The sequence below is a fragment of the Mizuhopecten yessoensis genome, unplaced genomic scaffold (assembly GCF_002113885.1).
Source record: "Mizuhopecten yessoensis strain PY_sf001 unplaced genomic scaffold, ASM211388v2 scaffold10957, whole genome shotgun sequence".
Classification (NCBI taxonomy): Eukaryota; Metazoa; Mollusca; class Bivalvia; order Pectinida; family Pectinidae; genus Mizuhopecten; species Mizuhopecten yessoensis.
In genome coordinates, this window is record NW_018408806.1 from 1 (window position 1) to 27,771 (window position 27,771).

General features: G+C 37.6%; 2 protein-coding genes across 3 annotated transcripts; one reads left to right on the plus strand and one right to left on the minus strand.

The window, feature by feature from the left end:
• Window positions 1–2,783: 2,783 nt before the first annotated feature.
• On the minus strand, window positions 2,784–12,046 carry LOC110464086 (V-type proton ATPase subunit E-like). Its single transcript, XM_021519124.1, has 8 exons — window positions 11,918–12,046; window positions 10,780–10,845; window positions 10,376–10,485; window positions 9,479–9,545; window positions 7,184–7,342; window positions 6,215–6,309; window positions 5,538–5,625; window positions 2,784–3,459 (listed from the first exon to the last, which is right to left on the minus strand). The coding sequence occupies exons 1-8, from the start codon at window positions 11,948–11,950 to the stop codon at window positions 3,397–3,399; spliced, it is 681 nt and encodes a 226-aa protein (XP_021374799.1). The 5' UTR covers window positions 11,951–12,046; the 3' UTR covers window positions 2,784–3,396.
• Window positions 12,047–12,057: 11 nt separating this feature from the next.
• Window positions 12,058–23,438, plus strand: LOC110464085. Of its 2 annotated transcripts, none has more exons than XM_021519123.1 (5): window positions 12,058–12,116; window positions 13,357–15,155; window positions 15,778–16,013; window positions 19,930–20,073; window positions 20,934–23,438. In XM_021519123.1, exons 2-5 carry the CDS (start codon window positions 13,892–13,894, stop codon window positions 21,354–21,356), a joined length of 2,067 nt encoding a protein of 688 aa, XP_021374798.1. In that variant the 5' UTR covers window positions 12,058–12,116; window positions 13,357–13,891; the 3' UTR covers window positions 21,357–23,438. The 2 variants fall into 2 exon arrangements, with proteins under 2 accessions (XP_021374798.1, XP_021374797.1); XM_021519122.1 differs by having other exon boundaries at window positions 12,070–12,116; window positions 13,874–15,155.
• The last annotated feature ends 4,333 nt before the right edge of the window (window positions 23,439–27,771 follow it).

Below are 27,771 nucleotides of genomic sequence, written 5' to 3' on the forward strand. Positions count from 1 at the left end.
TGATAGTTCAGCATTAACCTGTATACTGTACCGACGTGTTTGTTATGATGTGTAGGTGTATGGATCTGTATGATAGTTCAGCATTAAACTGTATGCTGTTCAGCCAAGTCTGAAAAGAATTGCAAACATATTGAGTCAAGCACATTTGGAATATTTGTCTGCAATCCTGTTTAGTATTTTTTTTAATTCCTTTTATATCTTTCAGTGATTTTGACAATAAATTGATGTTAAAATTTATACTTGTTCATCATATTTAAGATAGATGTTCAATATCAGTCAGTATTGGACAGCTGTCTCAACATGATTATGATGTAACAATTGTAATAATGTTGATGTTCACCAGAGTTAGTCTCATTACACTCAGCTGACTTTGGTAGGTTGATATAGTCGCCATACCGAGCCAATATTAATGTTTTGTGTATTAACATTCAACAAACTGACTCATCTATCTACATTATACATCTGTAAGTACCACGTGTAGATTTGTCAGTATATTGACTTGTACATTGTATTGCAGTTATCAATGACGGGAAGGATGGAGCGCAGTCCGTGTTCCATCTCCACATCCACGTGATGGGAGGTCGACAGATGGCATGGCCGCCAGGGTAACACCATCCACCAACAACCAAGAGATGTGATGTCCAGGACATGTTATATTACATTTATAATATAGCTTTTTAAATCATCCTACCCGGTATTTGTAAATAAATATTTTAAGTAATTAAATTTTGTATTGAAAGTCTTTCAAATGTAGTTTATTTTTCTTTCTACAAATCCCAGGAATACTGCGGGTATTGTGTACTATTGAAGGTTGTCTCCAGGAATACTGCGGGTATTGTGTACTATTGGAGGTTGTCTCCAGGAATACTGTGGGTATTATGTACTATTGGGATGTTGTCTCCAGGAATACTGTGGGTATTGTGTACTATTGAAGGTTGTCTCCAGGAATACTGCGGGTATTTTGTACTATTGGAGGTTGTCTCCAGGAATACTGAGGGTATTGGGTACTATTGGAGGTTGTCTCCAGGAATACTGAGGGTATTGGGTACTATTGGAGGTTGTCTCCAGGAATACTGTGGGAATTATGTACTATTGGGATGTTGTCTCCAGGAATACTGTGAGTATTGTGTACTATTGAAGGTTGTCTCCAGGCATACTGCGGGTATTGTGTACTATTGAAGGTTGTCCCCAGGAATACTGCGGGTATTGTGTACTATTGGAGGTTGTCTCCAGGAATACTGCGGGTATAGTGTACTATTGAAGGTTGTCTCCAGGAATACTGAGGGTATTGGGTACTATTGGAGGTTGTCTCCAGGAATACTGTGGGTATTATGTACTATTGAAGGTTGTCTCCAGGAATACTGAGGGTATTGGGTACTATTGGAGGTTGTCTCCAGGAATACTGCGGGTATAGTGTACTATTGAAGGTTGTCTCCAGGAATCCTGTGGGTATTATGTACTATTGGGATGTTGTATCCAGGAATACTGTGGGTATTGTGTACTAATGGAGGTTGTCTCCAGGAATACTGCGGGTATAGTGTACTATTGAAGGTTGTCTCCAGGAATCCTGTGGGTATTGTGTACTATTGGAGGTTGTCTCCAGGAATACTGTGGGTATTGTGTACTATTGGGATGTTGTCTGGCTCACATATCTGTCCAGTAATTATCATACAAACTGTTCACAACAAAACCTTCATCTCATTTGTATACATAATTTATTTGAATTAAATAATAATCACCTTTTCAGAAAATCAACAAAATGTACAGGTTTTTGTAAGATTTCTGAGTACTTGCTGAAGTAAAACATTGATTCATTATAATTTTAAGCTCCGCTCACATACTGTCACAGGACACACTTCAGCACTCTACAGTCCTGCTAACATCACAGATGTGCGGTAAAACAAACAGTCAATTATTACATCATGATCTTGTGTAACATTATAACAACAAGAGACCAGGCAATGTCTAACACTTAGTTAATCCTCCATTGATGTTGTACATCTACTGTGGATTTAAATGTGGTCGACACATTTATGAACTAGTGGGCAAGATGGATTTCTGAAGTATACAGACATAAATGTTCATTGCTTACTCTCTCAACCTCCTTACACCCGACACCAGTGTGAACAACTCACAACATACAGCTTATATATTTGTCTACTTTTATAAATTTCTGAACAAACTACCAGATACATGTTAAAATTTCAAACCTTGACTTTCCATCAGTAAATCGAAGACAAAATGTTCCTTGTAACCGCTTGTTTTTACAACATTAATTTTCTGTTATTTCAACAGCAGAATCATTAGCCAATAAAACGTTTCATATTAAATTGCAAAGTGAAGTATTTAAAAAGCTTAACTGATTTACCTATACAATGTACACCTGATGCTTAACTGATTTACCTATACAATGTACATCTGATGCTTAACTAATTTTCCTATACAATGTACATCTGATGCTTAACTAATTTTCCTTTACAATGTACATCTGATGCTTAACTAATTTTCCTTTACAATGTACATCTGATGCTTAACTAATTTTCCTATACAATGTACATCTGATGCTTAACTAATTTTCCTTTACAATGTACATCTGATGCTTAACTAATTTTCCTTTACAATGTACATCTGATGCTTAACTAATTTTCCTATACAATGTACATCTGATGCTTAACTAATTTTCCTTTACAATGTACATCTGATGCTTAACTAATTTTCCTTTACAATGTACATCTGATGCTTAACTAATTTTCCTTTACAATGTACATCTGATGCTTAACTAATTTTCCTTTACAATGTACATCTGATGGGGGGAAAAGTAAGCACTGCACTCGTGCAATAAAGTATGGATTAGATGTTACAAGAAAATTTCTTATTGATTCAGAAGATGTCCAGATACTTGGAGGTGGAGCTAACAACCTACTTTACATACAATACAACATAACAGATTTCTAACGATAAACTATGACCTACCATTTATACTGTGTCCACCTAGTTTATAACGGTGTGACTAGTTCCAGGTATAGGACTGCTCCACATGTTTTCATACTTACATTCTACATATATATGTAACTGTTCTGGAATATTGAGAGTGTCTAATAAGATATTTTTTGATGCATCATTTGGAGAAACAACACCCAAATTAGCAGGATTTGTGTTACTTTGGAATATCATGGTAAACTGGTTATACCAAGATATTTCTTGTCTCCTTGTTCTCTAGATGACAACATAAGCTAAAGTTATCTTGATACACAATGAAGCAAAATTCAACTTAATAATACAAAACTTAATTCAATGTCAACAAATGTCCTAATGGTTTGTCCGAATAGCTATGTTTGTAACCTAAGGTATGACAATATCACATGTGGAATGATCACTGTAGTAGTGACAGAAATCTTAGTCAGTAAATCTGCGGTTAGGGTTCCTCCCGAATAGCACAGTCCTCAGGTGGGGTACCATCTGTAAGTAGACAACAGCATCATTTATTACATAGGGGAACACCTGGATCATCATTTATAACATAGGGTAATACCTGGATCATCATTTATAACATAGGGGAATACCTAAATCAACATTTATAACATAGGGGAATACCTAAATCAACATTTATAACATAGGGGGAACACATGAATCATCATTTATTACATAGGGGAACACCTGAATCATCATTTATAACATAGGGGAATACCTGAATAAACATTTATAACATAGGGAAATACCTAAATCAACATTAATAACATAGGGAAATACCTGGATCATCATTTATAACATAGGGGAATACCTAAATCAACATTTATAACATAGGGGAATACCTAAATCAACATTTATAACATAGGGGGAACACATGAATCATCATTTATTACATAGGGGAACACCTGAATCATCATTTATAACATAGGGGAATACCTAAATCAACATTAATAACATAGGGGAACACCTATCACAAACACTCGGAGTTCATCTCAGAGTCTGAAGTTAATTTTAACATCACAGTAAAAACTTGGGTTCAACCTTGACTTGAGACAGGCTTAAAGTGTTGGTGAGACAGAGACCAACCTTGGCTTGAGACAGACTGGAAGTGTTGGTGAGACAGCGGCCAACCTTGGCTTGGGAGAGACTTAAAGTGTTGCTGAGACAGACACCAACCTTGGCTTGATACAGACTTAAAGGGTTGGTGAGACAGAGCCCAACCTTGGCTTGAGACAGGCTTAACGTGGTGGTGAGACAGAGACCACCCTTGGCTTGAGACAGACTGGAAGTGTTGGTGAGACACAGACCAACCTTGGCTTGATACAGACTTAAAGGGTTGGTGAGACAGAGACCACCCTTGGCTTGAGACAGACTGAAAGGGTTGGTGAGACAGAGACCACCCTTGGCTTGAGACAGACTTAAAGTGTTGGTGAGACAGAGACCAACTTTGGCTTGAGCCAGACTTAAAGTGTTGGTGAGACAGAGGCCAACCTTGGCTTGAGACAGACTGAAAGTGTTGGTGAGACAGACTTAAAGTGTTGGTGAGACAGAGGCCAACCTTGGCTTGAGACAGACTTAAAGTGTTGGTGAGACAGAGACCAACCTTGGCTTGAGACAGACTTAAAGTGTTGGTGAGACAGAGACCAACCTTGGCTTGAGACAGACTTAAAGTGTTGGTGAGACAGAGACCAACCTTGGCTTGAGACAGACTTAAAGTGTTGGTGAGACAGAGGCCAACCTTGGCTTGAGACAGACTTAAAGTGTTGGTGAGACAGAGACCAACCTTGGCTTGAGACAGACTTAAAGTGTTGGTGAGACAGACTTAAAGTGTTGGCGAGACAGAGACCAACCTTGGCTTGAGACAGACTTAAAGTGTTGGTGTGACAGAGGCCAACCTTGGCTTGAGACAGACTTAAAGTGTTGGTGAGACAGAGACCAAGCCATACAACATGTCAAGCTCTAGAATTCCTCCTCCTATCTCCACTCAGCATTCAGTGTTCAAAATCTCATCTAATATTCACTTTGGCCATATTCGTTTATCGCTGTCCAATCAGTTGAGGCAGTTAGACCAGAGTTGTTTGTGTATGAAATAAGGTCAGACCTAGTAATTTTATGCTGCTTTCAGGCGAGTCTTGACAAAGCCTTGAAAGGCCTGCAAACATTTGCAGGTCTGCCAGGATTTATAATCGAAAACATTACATTTAAAAACAGATCGACCAGTTGAACCGGATACGCGAAAGGGGCTTCTCTTTTCAGAATGTACATGTACTGCTTTTATACAGCCATCCAACAATATTGGTTAAAATCAATTTGTCTTTAGAACATAGCTATTATCTATTACTTATAACCAATTAAAGGGGAAGAAGTGACCTCTCTTTAACCAGAGTCAGTGCTGAGATTTCCTATCCTCTCTAGAGCCATCCCTATTAACAATCTCGGATTGTTACTATTGGAAAGTTTGATCCAGAACTGTTGCTGACCATTATCAGTAGGTGTGACAACCTGCTGAGTTGTGTCTGCAGCACAATACTGCTATAAACAAACTAATGCAATACTGTTGATCTTACCTGGTCAAATATCAGGTTCAGTCGATTCTCAATCATGTTCTCTACTTTGATTTTATTGCCATGAGCAACCATCTCTACACCTCCACATCTGTAACATAAATGTAATAATAAATGACTTTGAGCAAAGCCCATGTCACTGGCCTACCAAGAACAGCAGAAGCTTCATCTTACATAGCTATAAGTGAAGTTGCTCTTTGCTAAGTGAATGAATATCAGGATTCACAAAATGTAAACAAATCAATGCACCCAATACAGACCATAATAAAAGTCTTTAAAATGGTCCAATCTTAAACTGATTATGTATTAGCATATTCAAAAACAAATATTGTAAATAGTGTATGATGACAGCTGTCCCTTGTGTGCCTTCCAAGGTAGTCACCGGACACTTATTTGGTGGAAATCTAAATTTTAGAAGAAACACCGGAACTAGTGGTTTACCTGCAACACATAATCAAAGATTATAGTGTGCTTTACACACCATTCCAATGGTCTGAATCGTGGTAATTATACCACTAGGTCTGGCACATCTCAGCACTCGATTGCTTAAATATTCACCTTTGGAGTGATGTGTGGTCATCTGGAGCATTTTCTTTATTTAATATACAGAAAGGCCAGTCTGCCAACTTTTTTAGATATGAATTTACCTTATCAGTAATATTGCAGAATGTTTTACTTACACATCAGATCCCAGGAAGTTGTCCTTGTCGATGGTGACTTTGACAGTTTTGTGGATTTCGTCAGTGTACATCTGCACAGCGAGCGGCACACACTCCTGGAGGGAAAATAATGACATAAGTATCACATGACATTATATTTACACTTAAAGGTATACTCTAAGGTTTAGCTGATTATAGTTTGCTATGTTGCCCTGATCAATTATAACTGAAACTGTTCCATTACACAACCAATCACAATTATTTGATTATAAAATTCCATAATTAATCAGTTGAAATTATTGCATGTTTTTTCTATAAATTTCTATTGATCATCCACCTATAAATGGTACTTAAGCAATTGTTATGAGGCAGAACTACTCTTAATGAATTTCTGCTAAGTTAAAGGTTAAAGTATCAATTAAATATACCCTTGACTTCACACTGCATATAATTTGAGTTAACTTGCTAACTGAATATTTGTTGGGAATCATCAAAATAAAATGACAATGGATTCCTAACACTAGTTTGTGGTACATTAAAGATGTCCTGCCTTTGTGAGTTTGACATCCACCTGTTCACCCATGAAGATTGGAAATATTAACTTGTACAAAATTGACATCCTCCTGTTTACACAAGAGAATTAAACTGATCTACCTGTAACTGAGAGACATCCTGTTCACCCATAAGGATTAGCACAATTTACAACATCCTCCTGTTCACTCACGAGGATTAGCACAGTTTACAACATCCTCCTGTTCACCCATAAGGATTAGCACAGTTTACAACATCCTCCTGTTCACTCACGAGGATTAGCACAGTTTACAACATCCTCCTGTTCACCCATAAGGACTAGCACAGTTTACAACATCCTCCTATTCACCCACGAGGATTAGCACAATTTACAACATCCTCCTATTCACCCACAAGGATTAGCACAATTTAACTAACTGAGAGACATCCTGTTAATACTTCAAAATTAGATCTACTTACCTGTACAAGATCGACATCCTCCTGTTTACACCGGAGGACAACTGTGGGCTCCAAGAGCTGGTAAAGTCCCTGGGCGATCAGTCCTACAAGTGCCGCCTTGTACCTAGGGCGGTCCTTGGTGATATCTGTCAGCAATGCCTGGGCATCTTGAAGCAGAGCCTATCAGTAATACAAATATACATGTACAGAGCCTGTCAGTGATACAAATATACATGTACAGGGCCTGTCAGTGATACAAATATACATGTACAGGGCCTGTCAGTGATACAAATATACATTTACAGGGCCTGTCAGTGATACAAATATACATGTACAAAGCCTGTCAGTAATACAAATATACATGTACAGGGCCTGTCAGTGATACAAATATACATGTACAGGGCCTGTCAGTGATACAAATATACATCTGTAGCGGGGGGATTCTTGTTGTAATAGTCTATATGTGTTCTATGTGTCAGACAGGGGTCATGTAGTGTAGTTACTGTACTACATGGAGGCCAAGGTGCACTGGAGTCACCCGACCTCTGTCTGTTGTGGTGTCCTGTCCACGTGTACCAGTCCAGTGCTAAGTGTTGTCAGTTTACCTGTCTGTGATTTCATGCTTTTCTGTCTGTGCCTGTGTCTGCGACAGCACTATGTTTTCATTGGTCGAGAGTTTTGTATTGTGAATGTTGCTATATAGTGGGGTGTTACTTTCGGTTTTAGCGCAGAGTGAAGGATTGGTTTCCTGCTACGACTGCCATAGACTTCTGTAGGGGATAGTAGGTACGGTAATGTTAGAATAGCAGATTAAAGATAGTTCGTGTATAGATAGATAAGGTTGGGAATGTCGGGTGGATGTTAGCCTAGTAGCCTAGTACTATGTAGGGTTGGGGGGTCGTCTCGGCAACTTGTTTGGGGTTTTACGTGTTCTCATCTAGGCCTGTATTGTTCATGTTTCATTGCTTCATGTATCTCCGTTAATAAATACTGTTATTGTATCACAAAAAGAGTTGAGTTATTACCTTCACCAACAGAAACAAGCTACCCAATTCGAACCTGGGTTGTGAGGAAAGGTAGCGAGCCGGGGGTAGTTTGTTCATAATAAACTGGGCCCGTCTCGCTCCTGTTACACATGTACAGGGCCTGTCAGTGATACAAATATACATGTACAGGGCCTGTCAGTGATACAAATCTACATTTACAGGGCATGTGAGTGATACAAATATACAGAGCCTGTCAATGATACATATATACATGTACAAATCCTGTCAGTGATACAAATATACATGTACAGGGCATATCAGTGACACAAATCTACATTTACAGGGCCTGTCAGTGATACAAATATCGGAGCCTGTCAATGATACATATATACATGTACAAAGCCTGTCAGTGATACAAATATACATGTACAGGGCCTGTCAGTGATACAAATATGCTGGGCCTGTCAGTAATACATATATACATGTACAGGGCATGTCAGTGATGAAAATATACAGGGCCTGATCTGCCATATTACACACTTAAAATCGACAACTAACAACTCTAACAACTATTATTACCCCTTTGAGAAATGATTGGTTAAAAACTACAGTGTACCAAACCGCATTCGTAAATCTCAGGCAAATGGCAAAAAGTTTCGCTTCGCATACTGATGAGGAAATACTCGCCAAAAGGGCCAACTATGTACCACAAATACACAAAAGTCCAACAGACGAGCGGCAAACATGCTGAGGACGTATTTAAAAGAAAAGAATCAGGAAGAACAGTTCGAGGAAGGGGTAATAATTTTTTTACACAGATTTTTGGCAGGGTATACGGGATGGTATGACCCTGCCAAAAATCTGTGTAACTAATAACATTACAGCTGACAAACTACATACACTACATTCAGTGAGTCTGACAAACTACATACACCACATTCAGTGAGTCTTGACAAACTACATACACCACACTCAGTGAGTCAGACTAACATTACAGCTGACAAACTACATACACCACATTCAGTGAGTCTTGACAAACTACATACACCACACTCAGTGAGTCTTGACAAACTACATACACCACACTCAGTGAGTCAGACTAACATTACAGCTGACAAACTACATACACCACATTCAGTGAGTATGACAAACTACATACACCACACTAAGTGAGTCTGACAAACTACATACACCACACTCAGTGAGTCAGACTAACATTACTGCTGACAACTATACATACACCACATTCAGCGAGTCAAACAACCAACTTTTATGTGTATACCATACTCATCTTCAATGAGTCAACTAAACAACAAACATTATAGCCTACCTTCAAGTGAGTCTCTCTGCTCTTTAGCACCTTCAGCCTGGCCTGGTTCAGGAGGTTAGAGTTCTGACTATAAAACAGACAAATTATAATACAATATACTGATCTTTGTTCGATCTAGAAAGTTCACAATAAGATGCTTGTTTTTTATTCAGTAATTAATGAATTTCTTTCCTTCTAAGAGATCTAAATTTTCATACAATATATACACACCATTGTGTATGATAAGAAAAAAAACTGATACCACATTTAGAGTCAAGATTTTTTTTATTATTTGATCAGAAGTTTATTTTTTCTAATAAATATTATCCATCCGAAAGGTACACAATTTTGGGCAGAAATTAATGCTGCCACTGTGTACCTGAGGGTGACGTTTTTCTATCCTACATAAATTACAACTTATGGTTATTTTTTACATCACTTAGTTATACATGTAGCAAATGACCAACTTCTTGAAGAATGAACCAAATTTAAAATATTCATACCATTGCTAAATTTTAGTTTATACGTTATAAGTTTAAACTTTAAATTACTAATAATACAGATATAAATGTACATGAAAGACTTAACCCTTTCACCACTGTAGACCACAATGGAATCATCCAGATCAATGCATGGTAGAGTATACTAAAGTTACATAGGGGTGAAAGAGTTAAACGTGCAAATGAAATCAGCACAATTTATTTAAATGACACAAAACTTGTTGCAACACATTGTCGCCTCATTGTTTTACATTGTGAAATCATGCCCATATAAGAAAGATTTTTATTATATGGTTTCTTTCCCATCATGGGAAAAATCCAGATCTATCTTACATGACCAGTTGTGTAAGAATGATATATTCTTGTTGTTTTTCTGATATTCCTGGTACACTAATGCCTCATACATATAACCTCTTACATTTTTTTCTGGAGCTCCACCTGTTTCTCCTTCTTTTCATAGTATTCCATGATCTTGACTCGCTGTTGCTGGACCAAACGACCCTTCTCTATGTTGAATTCCTCCTCAGCCTATTGTTATGGAACAAAACATATTGTGGTCTATTATATTATTATTAAGATTCCACTTTAAAAGTCCTTCAAAAATCTTCTACTGTTTCCTGCTATCACACTGACATACATTACAATATGGACACCATGATATTATTTTTTTGCGTAACCAGAAACATTTCCACTATTTCTGTTCTTTAAATCTTAACTTACATATATACTCTACTATCTCCACTATATTTATTAATATTTTTTCCATAAACGTATCAGTTAGTAGCTTCGGTTAAATATACCCTTATCGCAATATCGGTTTACCTTTGCATCTATTTCCTCTGCCTTTTCATTAGCCTCTTGTTCAATGAAGGCCATCATATGCTTGATCTGTAAAGTGAAATGAAATTCATCATTTTCTTTCATCGATTATTTTTATTTTTTTCATAAAAAGAGATTGAAAGTATAAACAGAAGAACTTCCACAAAATTACTAAGTAGTTTGATGATCTTAACACAGATGTATAGTATTTGTGACAATCATTATAGTTTTCTTCTCTTTGATAAAAATTAAACATATAGAGTTGGCATCGATCAACATATGAGCACTATCAATATAATTTAACATAACATTGTGGTACGTATACCATTATATTAAAATCAAAGTTATAATATTCAAAATCCACTTTGTTGCCTTAAAAGTTAGTTTTACAAATTAAAGAAATGAATCATATGCATGATTAATTAATCTGAACAGAAAATTATATAATGGGAAAACATTCAGATCTCTATATTCATATTCATTCATGCAGTCTATTCAGCATCTATCCTCACTGCACATTTTCCAGACTCAATAATGTTGTGTGCACGGAATGTTTTTTTGCTGTGTTTTAGGTTGGTTTCTGTGGTAATGTAAATACTTAAGGCATTGGTGGATTTTGCTGCCTAAAATGAAGGTCCTTTTTAATAAAAATCATGGTGAAAAAACATCTGAAAGGACAATAGGTCCATTCAAACTTCAATTTAATCACTGTGGTTGAGTGAAAAGAGTTCAGTTGAATCCAAGAAGGATGTTATCCTTTCTTACAGAATCCATTTATCCCAAGGACAGGCCAGAGTCAAATTGACATTATGAAAATTCAGCAACAAGCAGACAAGTCCAATGCCATGGTTGAGCTGGAAAATATGCCTACATTTAATTTATTAATAAGAAATTGATCGATAACATTTGCGAACATTTTCAAGTTTTATTTCATTAGGGACAACTGGAAAATGTATAATCCATACGTTGTGCAAGGTTAAAGCAAGCAGGTCGTGTACTATAGTGGCCTATAATATTGGATGGGCAGCAGGCTGTCAATGTCACGAGATAAGCGATGACAAATTCCTGTGTTGCTAAAGACGCATACAACACATTTATGCCATTTCAAGATCTCTTCAAAACAACAATATATATAGATTACCTGTTTCTGAACGTCTGCATCGCTGAGTGCCATTTTGAAGGCTCGAATTTAAGTAAACTTTATAGATAAGCTGCAGCTGACTTCGTTCGGCTCTTTTACCGATGTGACTTCCGACTTGCAACGTGACGTACAGAAACTGATGACGTAGTACACATAGGAAGTGCTCGTCTGGAAGATGGAAAAACGACTGTAAACAGAAGTATGTCTGCAGATCTAGTCATCGTTATTATGTTTGTTAGTCAATGACTACTTCTGTATAAAGAAAAAATATTAATTTTGATTTTACGCGTAGCATGACAATACTCAACATTTTGAAAAGGGGGTTAGAAATATAATGACAATGAATGCTGAACGTGGAAATGGTTTCAAATTGACATTGGTTTGTGATTTAAACATTGAGTTTTTAAAACTTTTAGGTGCATTAGAGCAATTTGAATAGTATGCCTTAATTGTCCTGCCATATACAGTGTTTTATACTGCATTTTTTTGTGAATACAAATGTACATTACTGTCACAACTGAGGGGAGATAACTCTATATATTATTATTTTGGCAAAATCTAAATTTTGAGGAAATATTTTGACTTTTCATAATTATAATCAAAAGAACAACATGGAATTAAGCAGGATCATTTTCATTGAACATCATGTTCTTTAAATGTAAGTTGAAATATTGCCCCTTCTGATCCCCACAAATTAAATCTCGTGAAAAGAGGGAATATTTACATATCATCCAAGTCCGTGCTTGTACAAATGTAAATATATATATATATAGACATCTGTTCCCTTTTTCATTATTTTTACAAAATACAAACCCAAATCAGCTTATAGAATATTAGATATTTAGAAAGACTATAAGGATATCTAAATTATATAGAAATAGATCTCGGGGTCTGTATATAAATAAAAAATATCGGATTTATGGAGCTGAGACGTGCAAGTCTGAGTTAGCAAAATATTTATACTACAGTACATTAGATGAACAGGGAAATTGTAACAGGGCCAAAGTGTTATTTGAACCAGCGGCCTTCAAATTCTAGACGAATGGCCTATGCCTCTTATTACACCAAATGAAGTGAGCTACCTGGTCATTGGTATAATCACCTGACCTGTGCGTCGTCCTGCCATGCACTCCTATCCTTATTCTAAGTCCTAGTTTGACATGAGTTATGTAAGCACATGTACTTAGCGTGCTATCGTATGTATTTCTGAATCGGGGTTGAAACTATTCTTCATATATTCCTAAAAACAAAAAATACAATCATCTGATACTGAGAATGTTTTTATGATAATAAATTATAATGCCAAGATGATTAAATTACTGGAAAAGTGAGTCACTGATGAGACATTAAAAAAAAAAAGGAATGAAAATTTCATGGCAATTAAGAATAATTTGGAATTTCTTATTTACCATTACAACTTCAATACCTTTGGATTTCAGTTTCATTTCTTTTTAAATGATGGTAAGGACAGTGCAACTTTTGAAGTTATCAATCTTGAGATAAAACCTCACAATGATAATGTGATGGACATTGATGTAATCACACTGACTGTGTATGCAGGTTATGTAACAGGAGAAAGAGCAATGCACGGCCAGATTGGGATTCAAACCAAGTGCTCTCCCAACGGTACTCTAAACCGACGCTCTACCAACGGTACTCTAAACCGACGCTCTACCAACGGTACTCTAAACCGAGGCTCTACCAATTGAGCTACCTGATTGCCAACAATTTGCCTAGTCCAGTTCTGCCACAGTTATTTATAAAATAAAATTTATAAAAAAAAAAAGAATATAACCAATGTAATTCCTGGGACTGCAGATTACTTATGACAGTCAAGTAGTCTACTGATCGAACTGAAAGAAAATTCTTCCTGTCAGAGCCAATAACAAATATCAAGATGGTTCATTGCTGTGAAATTAGCCGTATGTCTAAATCAATAATGTTCATTTTCTTCAGAAGTCCTCAACCTGAAGAATGATGTCTCAGGTAGAACAGGTACCAGCTCCCTCTGGTCACTTCGGGTCACCAGATAGCTCTGCAGGGACTCCGGACAGTTTCAACTATGAGACCAAATTTATAGTCCTAAACTTCATTAGTCGCAACCCTCACAGATCTATAAGTCCAAGGAGTGCCAATGGTGGTACTCCACTTACAAGTACTTCAGATTCAGATCATCATCTCCATGGCAGAAAAAGTGCATCAAAATCTATGCCACCATCTCCACCAAAAAGACACAAGCCCAGGCTTACTGATTTTAGAGGGGCATATCAGAGAGTGTCAGAGGACAACATTCACTACAAACATCAACGACACAGAACATTCCACACTGATTTGGCTGCCACTGGTAATGGGAGTGATTACCAGATGAGACAGAGAGTTTCTGAGGACAACATCAGTCACAAACACAATAAATCACATGCCTCTTTTGAGGAGGACCCTAGTCTGGAATCTTCTTCATTCTCAATGAAAAGGCATGCCAAGCACCATCAACAAATGTCAGCCTCTGCAAATGATGTGAATCATGAAGACAAATCTTTCCAAGGTAGTTCTGGCATAGATGCTGGCTTAAACCATGAGTCTGGTAATGGTTTAGATAGGGAGACACCGCTAAGTCGAAGCTTGATGTCCCCAGCTCAGTACAGACAATACACCATGTCCAAAATGGGGAGTGAGGTGAGTGGGGACTACAGTTACACTAGTGATGCAGATGACGAGGGTGAGGACACCTCGGGTGGGTCAAGTCTGTGGGGGAGTACAGGGGGACTGAGTGGTCTGCGGGGGAGTGTAGACCTGCACCAGGTGGTATCTAGACTACCCACAGTGCAGAGCGAATCGGAAATGGAAAATGAAACTGTCATTGACTCTACCACAATATACTCTACTATAGATGGCACAAACAATGTGTTTGAGACAGGGGTGCAGTCTATTGATAATTCTCTGTTAGATGTTAGGACCAGGTCAGCGTGTAATCTTAGTGACATCGACTTAGAAATTGATTATGGGGATTTAGACAGCACATATGAAAATGATCCAGCAGTTTCCACCAGTATTTCTCTTGAGGCCAGCAGTAGCAACACCAGTGGGATAAAAACACTCGACCGCTCTAAGCTAAGATTGAACATCGATGAATCACAGTCCTGGGCTAACTCTAAGGCTGCCCGCTATGAGGCTGTGGCACGATCCCTGAGGTCTGAGATTGAGGACGAAATGACATCACTGGAATCAGAAGTAGAAGAGGGTAAGGACTATTCTTCATATTAATACTGATGGAATTATCATTTCTTGGGTATGATGTGAGAGACATAAGAAAAATAGATTGAACATGCATGTAATGTCACCCTTTTGTATAGTGAGTCTCCCTATATTTTACCACTACCTCTAAAAAATCAGAATCTCCCTACAATTTGTTGTGATGTCATAACTTGTTGAAAATGTGCCTGTAAACACCAGTAAGTGTTTAGAAAGCATTGACTCAATGGTAATGACAAGTAACATGAACAAGTCTCTAGCTATGAATATTGTTCAATGTAAAGTTAATGTATTATTCTGATTCTCCCTAACAAAAACTCCATCACCCTACCATGACCAGTAGGAGAGAAATCTCGCTACTATGTGATCTGAAGTCATCATATGTACTGAAAGGTAATTTATTGTGCATGTAACAACGTTGACTTTCGACCAACAATATTAATAGTGATAGAATTCTTTGAAATATACGGAACCATATGAATAAGTAAATAGAGCAAATAGTCATCATAATAGCTTTAGGATCTTTCATGGAGCTTACCAGGTACGTCATTATTTGACTACTCATGTGAGATATTTTTTAACAATTTCAAGCTATCCAATGTTTGTTTTAGCTATCAAAAGACATGTGATTCCTTCAAACCATTCCCCTTTTATGACGCCCATGACACCCCAGACCCAGGCGGCGAAGGTCCTTGCCCGGATTGGTGATGAGGTGATGGACCAGTATGAAGAGCAGTTGGACAAATCTGTGGCTGCTCTAATGCAGTACAGTCAAAACCTCACCTATGACACCTTTTGTGATGTTGCTAAAGATGTCCTTGACCGTGACCTTCCAGAAATGAAACAGGTTAATGTCTTATTAAAAAATATATAGGTAATAACACATGTGTTCATCTGATGTCTCAGATTGCAAGAGTTGCTCATATGGGTATATTTCATGAGGGCTTCATGGCCTGAAAAGTGGCTGTAACACTTGAATATATAACACCATACTTTATATTTGCTCAAAATGGGTTTTTAGCTCACCTGCCCGAAGGGCAAGTGAGCTTATGTTATGGTGCGGGGTCCGTCCGTCCGTCCGTCGTCCGTCTGTCCGGCGTCAACTTTTTTCTTTAAACAACTTCTTTTCAGTAACCATAAGGCCTAGGAAGATGATATTTGGCCAGTAGCATGCTGGGATCAAGGGCTACCAAGTTTGTTCAAATAAATGACCTTGACCTGCTTTCAAGGTCACAGGGGTCAAACATGTTTAAATCTTCAAACAACTTCTTCTCAATAACCAAAAGGCCCAGGGTACTGATATTGGGCCTGTAGCATGCTGGGATGAAGGGCTACCAAGTTTGTTCAAATAAATGACCTTGACCAACGTTCAAGGTCACAGGGGTTGAAATATGTTAAAATCTTCAAACAACTTCTTCTCAATAACCAAAAGGCCCAGGGTACTGATATTGGGCCTGTAGCATGCTGGGATGAAGGGCTACCAAGTTTGTTCAAATGAATGACCTTGACCCACTTTCAAGGTCACTGGGGTCAGATGTCTTTAAAATCTTCAAACAACTTCTTCTCAATAACCAAATGGCCCAGGGTACTGATATTGGGCCTGTAGCATGCTGGGATGAAGGGCTACCAAGTTTGTTCAAATGAATGACCTTGACCCACTTTCAAGGTCACTGGGGTCAGATGTCTTTAAAATCTTCAAACAACTTCTTCTCAATAACCAAATGGCCCAGGGTACTGATATTGGGCCTGTAGCATGCTGGGATGAAGGGCTACCAAGTTTGTTCAAATGAATGACCTTGACCCACTTTCAAGGTCACTGGGGTCAGATGTCTTTAAAATCTTCAAACAACTTCTTCTCAATAACCAAATGGCCCAGGGTACTGATATTGGGCCTGTAGCATGCTGGGATGAAGGGCTACCAAGTTTGTTCAAATGAATGACCTTGACCCACTTTCAAGGTCACTGGGGTCAGATGTCTTTAAAATCTTCAAACAACTTCTTCTCAATAACCAAATGGCCCAGGGTACTGATATTGGGCCTGTAGCATGCTGGGATGAAGGGCTACCAAGTTTGTTCAAATGAATGACCTTGACCCACTTTCAAGGTCACTGGGGTCAGATGTCTTTAAAATCTTCAAACAACTTCTTCTCAATAACCAAATGGCCCAGGGTACTGATATTGGGCCTGTAGCATGCTGGGATGAAGGGCTACCAAGTTTGTTCAAATGAATGACCTTGACCCACTTTCAAGGTCACTGGGGTCAGATGTCTTTAAAATCTTCAAACAACTTCTTCTCAATAACCAAATGGCCCAGGGTACTGATATTGGGCCTGTAGCATGCTGGGATGAAGGGCTACCAAGTTTGTTCAAATGAATGACCTTGACCCACTTTCAAGGTCACTGGGGTCAGATGTCTTTAAAATCTTCAAACAACTTCTTCTCAATAACCAAATGGCCCAGGGTACTGATATTGGGCCTGTAGCATGCTGGGATGAAGGGCTACCAAGTTTGTTCAAATGAATGACCTTGACCCACTTTCAAGGTCACTGGGGTCAGATTTCTTAAATCTTCAAACAACTTCTTCTCAATAACCAAAAGGCCCAGTGTACTGATATTGGGCCTGTAGCATGCTGGAATGAAGGGCTACCAAGTTTGTTCAAATAAATGACCTTGACCAACGTTAAAGGTCACAGGGGTTATATCTTCAAACAACTTCTCCTCAAAAACCAAAAGGCCCAGGGTACTGATATTGGGCCTGTAGCATGCTGGGATGAAGGACTGTCAAGTTTGTTTAACTGAATGACCTTGACCAACTTTCAAGGTCACAGGGGTCAAATGTCGTAAAATCTTCAAGCGACTTCTTTTCAATAAGCAAAAGGGCCAGGGTACTGAAATTGGGCCTGTAGCATGCTGGGATGAAGGACTACCATGTTAGTTCAAATGAATGACCTTGATCCACTTTCAACCTAATGTCCTTGTTCGACAATCAAGGTCAGAGGCGTCATATGTTTAAATCTTTTAATAGGTTCTTATGAAATCTTAAGATTACAAGTGTTAGATTAATAACAGGTGAGCGATGCAGGCCCATTGGGCCTCTTGTTAATTTTTTGTGCTTTAAATTTTTGTGCATCAAAATTTGGCGTTTTACGATCCAGTATGCCAAATTTTGGTGTTTTTTAATGCTGATAGTCATTGAGATGCTCCATCAATCCATTGTTATATGGTAGTTGTGCAGCTTAAGTATTTTATTGAAAACCTGTAATTATGGTACGAGTTGTTTTCAGATCCCATGAATATACAGCCTTTTGTATTTCATCTCACCTGGCTGCGCAGAAGAACAAAATACGTAAAGGTTATTGCATGGTTTTCGAGTAACAAGGGATTAAGTCCCGAGTGACGAGAAATCATGCAATAACTGGCTTACTGCATGCTTCCCAACTCGAACAAAACAGAAAAATTGAGTAAAAGATGTTCACATGGACAATTGTTTTACCTACCCTACACTGCAGATAATTTACATGTACCTGTGTGAGTGATTACTAATCAGAACAAGGTAAGTTTGTCTTTATTCTCAATAGCCCAGTCTGAGTTTATCCTTCATAATGAAAACAAGTGCTTTTGGATTACTATCCAGCTCCAGTGTCCGGGAAGGTAAGGAGTGTCGGACACTGCAATGTTGAATTTCTGACTACATTTTCAGTTTAATTTTCGAGATGTGGCAAAGGTACAGGTTATTGAAACCATTTTCATACATATAATGTAAGGGTTTATCAATCCCTAAGGAATTCCAGCTCTTTCAATGAATGGTATATTTGAATGTGCAATCTTGTATAAAGAAACAGCTCCTAAAGATTATAAACTTTTCCAGGAAATGCTTATCCTCTCACGTGATAAGGAAATCAATAACGCTGCCAACTCAGTAATTTTGTTTGTTTGTTTTTCAATCATGAAATTACCATTTTTAACTTTATTTTTATTTTTTTTGTCTTATTTTAAATGTGTCAACTAAGTTTATTCTTTCCACTGTATTGACTTTATCATTACTTACTTATTGATCATCTCCCCTTTCTTACAGCATTTTGACCACATTCCACTGGGCACACTCCCTTTCATGGTCATGTAATCATGATTGGCCATGAAAGAGGATTATGTGTGCAGTGAACTGTGGCAGCAAGTGATTTATTGCCCACAGTTTTCCATTGTGAGAGGTGGGAAGTATGCAGTAAAATATAGTTTAAACACCTATAAGAATACTTACCGTGATACTCACCTGTATGATATTGATCGCCATGTGACTTACCTGTATGATATTGATCGCCATGTGACTTACCTGTATACCCTTGAACACAACTAACACAACAACAGATATGAAAACCAATGAAAAAATGATGACGCCTTCATAATAAGATGAAAACATACCTTTATTGATGTGTTTTGTGTTAATCATAGCCAAATAAAATCCATGTTACATATATAGCTCACAGATATCAGTAATTGCCGGGTGCATAACAAATGAGTTGGAAGACGGACAGCCAAAGTCTGTTATGACACCATATTTTTGACATCATGATATTTTGGATTGTTATATATATGAACACATTCACTCCAAGCGCCAATGCAAATAAACCACATCCAAATATCCAAAAGTACAGTAGTAAGATTTTATTCACAAAGATTAAAACAGTTATGAAAACAGACATTTTGACATTTGGAAATGTGCCCTTTCATACACGTATCTGAAGTATGTGCCTGTCATGTGCTAGGTGGCCCTGTTGATGGTGTACAGCCAGAAGGCAGCATGGCGACTAGTGGAGAGTGGAAACCAGGGGATCGGGAACCTTGTGGATTATACAGCCAGACTAGTAGCTGATCGTGCTGCAGACTTCATCATCAAGCATGGTGGATGGGTAAGGCAGACACATGTTTGTGTGAGAAAATGAAAATAAAAGTTAAAGGATGGGACTGTATGTAGTAAACATATCTATAGATATTATCAGTACACATGAAAGAATATATGTAGCACTAAATCCTTATATATATACATGGGAGCTCATAGACACTCACACATCTACAACCAGGTATTAATACATGGGAGCTTATAGACACTCACACATCTACAACCAGGTATTCATACATGGGAGCTCATAGACACTCACACATCTACGACCAGGTATTAATACATGGGAGCTCATAGACACTCACACATCTTTGACCAGGTATTCATACATGGGAGCTCATAGACACTCACACATCTATGACCAGGTATTAAAGAAAGCTTAGCCTAATTGATTTGTTGGTTGGATTAATCATTAGACCCATAGTGTGGCTGAATCAATATCAATTTTAATTTGTTAATATTTTACACTTTTGTGTAAATGCAATTTACAGGTTGTTCATCTGATGAAGGTGAAATATTAAATACTGTGATAGTCATTGAAACATCTCACATAAACACTTAACTGATTGTGCTATATAAACCTTTTTACTGTGTTGTACGTATTACAGGGTGCTGTAGTGAGTTTTCTCTACTTCACACATTTACTGTGTTGTATTACAGGGTGCAGGAGTGAGCTTTCTCCAAATAGCATATTTACTGTGTTGTATTACAAGGTACAGTAGTAAGCTTTGCCCACTTAACAAATTAATTGTGTTGTATGACAACAGGGTACATTATAAGTTCTGTCCACTTTATAAATTTACAATGTTGTATTACAGGGTACAGTAGTGAGCTTTCTCCACTCCTTATATTTACTGTGTTGTATTACAGGGTGCAATAGTGAGCTCCTCTGATTCCAATTTGTCCTCCGACTCACTGGATGATGTGTCTCCACTTCACACATTTGAAGATCTATCCGTAGCATCACCTGTTCCCAATTCTATTGGGCACATGAACTCTGACCCTGGTGATATCTCAGCTGTGGACCAACCCCTAGCAGACCCTGTACTGGACTCATCAGTAAATAACAATTCTTACACAGAGAATCAGAGGCTTATCACTGCAGAACTACCCCAGTTACCAGCAGGACTTGTTGATCCCAGCAGTTCTTCTAGTGATGAGGATGATCAGCAAGGTCAGGGTCATCCCGTAGTTCCATGGTACCACTGGTTTGTTATACCAGAGCATGTAGCAATGTTGTCTTGTACAGTGGCTGCTATAGGGCTGGGGCTCCTGCTATCTAATACAAGGTAGGTTACAGCAAAGGATTCTGGTGTTTGCTATTAGTGCTCTTTAGGTAAGAGCATACAGCTGGGACTTTTTCTATCTAATACTGGGTAGGGTTAAGTATACAGCTGAGTCTTTTTCTATCTAATTCTGGGTAGGGTTAAGTATACAGCTGGGCCTTTTTCTATCTAATACTGGGTAGGGTTAAGTATACGGCTGAGTCTTTTTCTATCTAATACTGGGTAGGGTTACGTATACAGCTGGGACTTTTTCTATCTAATGCTGGGTAGGGTTAAGTATACAGCTGGGACTTTTTGTATCTAATACTGGGTAGGGTTAAGTATACAGCTGGGACTTTTTCTATCTAATACTGGGTAGAATTAAGTATACAGCTGGGACTTTTTCTATCTAATACTGGGTAGGGTTAAGTATACAGCTGGGACTTTTTCTATCGAATACTGGGTAGGGTTAAGTATACAGCTGGGCCTTTTTCTATCTAATACTGGGTAGGGTTAATTATACAGCTGGGACTTTTCTATCTAATACTGGGTAGGGTTAAGTATACGGCTGAGTCTTTTTCTATCTAATACTGGGTAGGGTTAATTATACAGCTGGGACTTTTCTATCTAATACTGGGTAGGGTTAAGTATACAGCTGGGACTTTTCTATCTAATACTGGGTAGGGTTAAGTATACAGCGTGGACTTTTTCTATCTAATACTAGCTATGCGGGATTAATCTACATGTCCCATTTTATACACAAAGCCCAGTATTACATTAAAACTATAAGTGAAGTTGTTGTAAACAGTTCTTTGAAAATCTCACTAAGATGTATCAAAATTTTAGGATTTATGTTGAGATTTATTTAAATGAAGTGTTTGTGTTCAGCATAATAGGCAAAGTGTGAGATATAGAAATTGTTAAGGAAATAAATCATGTGCATCTATGGGTTTTTTTTATTAAGTTTTTTGGAAATTTGATTCACAATAGAATGTGATGGCCCAATGGCATATTTTGATTAAGTTATAAATATGTGTAATATATTTCTGTTCGTGTCAGTTGAAAGACCTCTCAAGCAAGAAATACACCTTGATATAATGTGTGCTGTATTATGATAATGGCAGTGGTATTTTTGCAATTTTTACAATAAGAATAATCTACAAATTCAACATGGTCGTGATTTTAAACTTAACTACTAATTAAGGAACACTGCAGACCCGTAAAAAAAGTTATAAACTTGAATAAACAGTAGATATTTGTTTATTTTCACATAACTGCAAAAATATCAACATCAAAGAAATATATAAATATACAGTGAGTGTCATATTTAAGGGCAGAGTTAGTGTGTTGTTAATCTATACAATTAATATAACTCACTGATATTTAGTCTTCATGTTAAACATGACTAAGGATGGGTAAAACTTTATTATGATATTATTTAAATGTATAACAATGATGTTTTTAATATGCTTTAAATCTGTGTAACAGAACAGTCATTCTGAAATGTTGTCTGTGATCTGTGTAAGATATTGGGATGATCTCATGCTCAACACATCAGAACTAGTGCTAGTAGGTAATCTTGTTTGCCACACATTTTGTTTTCTACAGATCATTGAATGTCATTTAGCTATTGTGTAATAGGATCCTAACTGTAATTTGTATTTATTGTACATATTTCTCCTGTAAAGAGAAAGTAATTATCTAATACTTAATAGAGATATACCACAACTTTTATGATTGTTTTGTGAAATGGACCAAGTCTGTGTAAAATAAGAACTCTCAGGTGTTGTATGACCGGTATGTTGGAAACTGGTAAGCACATTATAGTCATCTATCCGCCAGTCTTGTTCAGCTATATTGTATGTAATGGGAATCAAAGGGTTGACCAAATCAAATTTTCTATTTTTGTGTCTTTTTTGTGTCTTTTTAAATATCTTTTTATATATTTATATGCTGCCTTCATTTGTCCATTATTCACTGTGTGTAAATACCCTTGAGCACAATTGTTATGGTCCAATCCAATGGTGTTTGGTAAAGCAGTTTTTAGCTCACCTGCCGGAAGGGCAAGTGAGCTTATGCCATGGTCCGGCGTCCGTCAACTTTTCCTAAAAATCGCTAATAGTCATAAACGACTGAGAAGATTTTGACCAAATTTGGTCAGAAGCATCCTTAGGGGAAGGGGAACAAATTTTGTATAAATGGTTGGTCTGGCCCCCGGCCCCCCTGGGGGCTGAGGGGCAGGGCCCAATAGGGAAAATATAGCAAATTCTTTAAAATCCTTCTTCTTCTGCAGGAATGAAAGGATTTGTTCCATATTTGGTCTGAAGTATCCTTGGGGGAAGGGCAACCAATTTTGTATAAACCGTGGGTCTGGCCCCATAGGGGCCTGAGCGACGGGGCCCAATAGGGGAAACATAGCAAGTTCTTTAAAGTCCTTCTTCTTCTGTAGGAATCGAAGGATTTGTTCCATATTTGGTCTGAAGCATCCTTGGGTAAAGGGGAACCAATTTTGTATAAACCGTGGGCCTGGCCCCATAGGGGCCTGAGCGACGGGGCCCAATAGGGGAAACATAGCAAATTCATCCTTCTTCTTCTGTAGGAATGAAAGGATTTGTTCCATATTTGGTCTGAAGCATCCTTGGGTAAAGGGGAACCAATTTTGTATAAACCGTGGGCCTGGCCCCATAGGGGCCTGAGCGACGGGGCCCAATAGGGGAAACATAGCAAATTCATCCTTCTTCTTCTGTAGGAATGAAAGGATTTGTTCCATATTTGGTCTGAAGCATCCTTGGGTAAAGGGGAACCAATTTTGTATAAACTGTGGGTCTGGCCCACCTTTTGAGACATAGGGTCATAACTTTGAAATGGTTGAGATCCCCACCCCAAAACTATATATACAAATGCTTGGCATAAAGAGACAAAAGTAGTTATGGTATTAGAATAGACCCTGGGGTCTGACCGAACCCCTAGGGACCTATAGTTTCTTAATCACAGCTTGGAAACAGTTGAGATCCCCACCCTATAACCATGCATATATACAATTGCTGAGTATAAAGAGATGAATGCACATATGATTCCAGGATGGCCTTGGGGTCTGCCTCACCCTTGCAGTCTTAACCCCTGGGTCATAACTTTGAAACGGTTGAGATCCCCACTCCAAGACTATAAATACAAATGCTGGACAAAAAGAGACGAATGCAGTCATGATATTAGAATTGATCCTGGGGTCTGGCCACAACCCTAGGGATCTAGTTACTAAGTCACAGCTTGGAAACAGTTGAGATCCCCATCCATAACCATACATTAAATTGCTGGGCATGAAAAATCTAATACAGACATACTACAAGAATTGGCATTGGGATCTGGCATATTCCCTTGGATCTCATTTGGAGAATATTTTGCCATGATTGCTTAGATATCCAGGTGAGAGATTCAAGCCCTCTGGGCCTCTTGTTTCCCTATCACACAACTTCAAAACAATCAAGTATATGTTAAGGTAATTGTTCTTTCTACATATACATTTTTTCCAATTTGTCAAATGTGAAATGAGAATCAGATAATCAAAATTATTTGTGTCATGTGAATCAGTTGACCTTATCTAACACTAGTACCCAGGGATATTGTACATGTAATATTATGTATTGTCTAGTCTGATGAGATGTTTCCATGTTTTTGTCTGTCACACTCAAGGCATTTAAAAGTCTTTGTTTCATGGTCAGTAATCAATACTATCAGTATAGCACCCATTATTTACTCTATTTTGCAATCATCAAATCACCCTCGGTATACTAGTAAACAGTAAGATACATTCTACATTTACCTGTTTAGATAATGTGGCACAAAATGTCTGCAAAATTATATCATGGTGACGCTTCTGTCGACTTTGTCTGTCCAAACCTTGTTATGGTGAGGGCTCTTAAGCTTGTTCAAGCAAATGACCTTGACCCTTATTCAAGGTCACAGGTCAATTTTTATTCTTGACACTTTAAGTAATATTTGACTCTAGACCTCCACATTCTTTAGAAGTCAAGCCCTTTACCCCAGCAAGCCATAGATCAAATATCCAGTTGACTCCAGGTTTCTGTAACTAGGCAATATGATTTGAGCTCCATATAGCTAGGAATTGAACTCCAGATTCCCGTACTAACTAAAGTAGCATAAGTTGATGTAACTGACCAAAGTGAGGTTCAAGATTTTTGTAGCCAACTTCCGACAAGTTCTTGTACCTTGAATTAAACTAAATTGTTGTGATTTGTACCTCGGTCAATATAAACACGTTTTCCAGGTGATCATTTTGATCAGCCTACCATTAACATGAATCAAAACTTTACACTTTTTGAAAAGCATGATAAAGATGACATGCTTTGATATTTTCTTTTGATTTTTTTTTATATTTTGTAAAATATTTTTTATGAGCAAGACCAAAAACATTGATAATGGTTTTTACCTTTTACATTTGTGTATTGTATGCTGTAGTAACATTCTCCTGGAACTAAACACATGTTCTGTTTCAGATTTTGAAAGGACTGTATGGTTTGGGCCTGTTTTGGCCCCCAAATGCATCAAAATTCAAAACCTTTAAATGAACTTTGAAATGATTGTTTCTTTAATTTCGAATACTAACCAAATACTATTATGAAAATATTTATTTATACTTCTAATTATTGTTGCCATAGTAACAAGTTCAAATTTGCATAAATTAGAAAAAAATGAATATGTTCAGTGAATATTGTGATATTTTGCTTACGGTAGTTTTTCTCCTAGAAACTAGAGCGCATGCTTGAACAAACTTAATATCAAAGGATAATGTGTAGGCACCTGTAATACATCTGTAGGAGAAATATAAAGTTTGTTCAAGAGTGCACTCTATGGTAGCTAAGAGAAAAACTAGGTAAAAACCTGTCAAAATTGACTGAATAATCAAATTTCAATAATTTATGCAAATATGACCTGGTTACCATGGCAGCCAAAATTGAAAACACAAATAAATGTTTACATAATAGTACAGGGGAAGTATTCAAAATCAAAGAAACAGTCGTTTGAAAGTTCTATTGCAGATTTTTAATTTTGATGGATTTGGGGGCCAAAAAAGGCCCAAACCATACCTAGTCAGTCTTTAGTGATAGAATGTGAAGGAAGCTGGTTGCGTATTTGCCCTGTATGTTTGGTCATTCACACCAGGCTATGCTATAGGCTTGACTAGTTATATCTTAGAAGTACACATGTAGTATCTAAATTAAATCACACTGAAGCAATATCTAGTTTATATACATCAACTATTGATTCTGTGTTACTATGTATGTTTTTTGGTTCTGTGATATGTGGTTTGATGATATAGATGTGTTGAGCTTGTTGTAAGTTGTGTTTTAATAGTACAAGGCGAAATAAGGATATATGCTACCTTGCACACTATATATATAAGGTTTATGTATACTACTGTACACATATTACCCGAGATTTGTGTTAGAGTTGTCTCCCGTATAAAGTTTTTGTTTAGACTTATCAATTCATGCATTCTTGTGTGCCTTTCAAATATTTGTTATCGCATAATTAAATAAGACTGAAATATTATCAATACAAGAAACTTTACAGATACTGAAGCTTGTAATTTGTTGAAATAGAGGAGCATGTCACAGTAGCATAGCATATCTCCTTAAGTTGATACAGCTTGTCGTTCAATCACGTTGTAGTTTATTAAGGTAAACTGTACTTGAATCAATGATTTTGCTCAATACCTGTGAATCCTGTAATATTGATCACAATATGTTCCTTAAGGAGATGTTAAAATTGCACTTCAATAATGTTGTTCAAGAAGTTTGTTTACTGTTAAAACCTTATCTATGCAGCTTTGGACGTTGTCATTACCTTTTGTAAATTGCGTTGTCAAAAAACTTGTTTACTGCATATCAGTGTTACATTCCAATATTAAGTTTGCTGTAATTTTATAATGTTCAAGTAAAGAAATATTCCACTTTTGTAATGGAATTGTTCATTGAGACTTGATTTTCTTTTGTTTTTTGATTATGCAGAAAACTGAATGCCAATGTTTTAAGTCAGAGGTAGATAAAGGAAACAGATCTAGGGCTCATATAAGGGGAACAGAAACAGATCTAGAGCTCACAGAAGGGGAACAGAAACAGATCTAGGGCTCACAGAAGGGGAACAGAAACAGATCTAGCACTCACAGAAGGGGAACAGAAACATATCTTGGGCTCACAGAAGGGGAACAGAAACAGATCTAGCACTCACAGAAGGGGAACAGAAACAGATCTAGGGCTCACAGAAGGGGAACAGAAACAGATCTAGCACTCACAGAAGGGGAACAGAAACAGATCTAGCACTCACAGAAGGGGAACAGAAACAGATCTAGGGCTCCTAGAAGGGGAACAGAAACATCTAGTGCTCACAGAAAGGGAACAGAAACAGATCTAGGGCTCACAGAA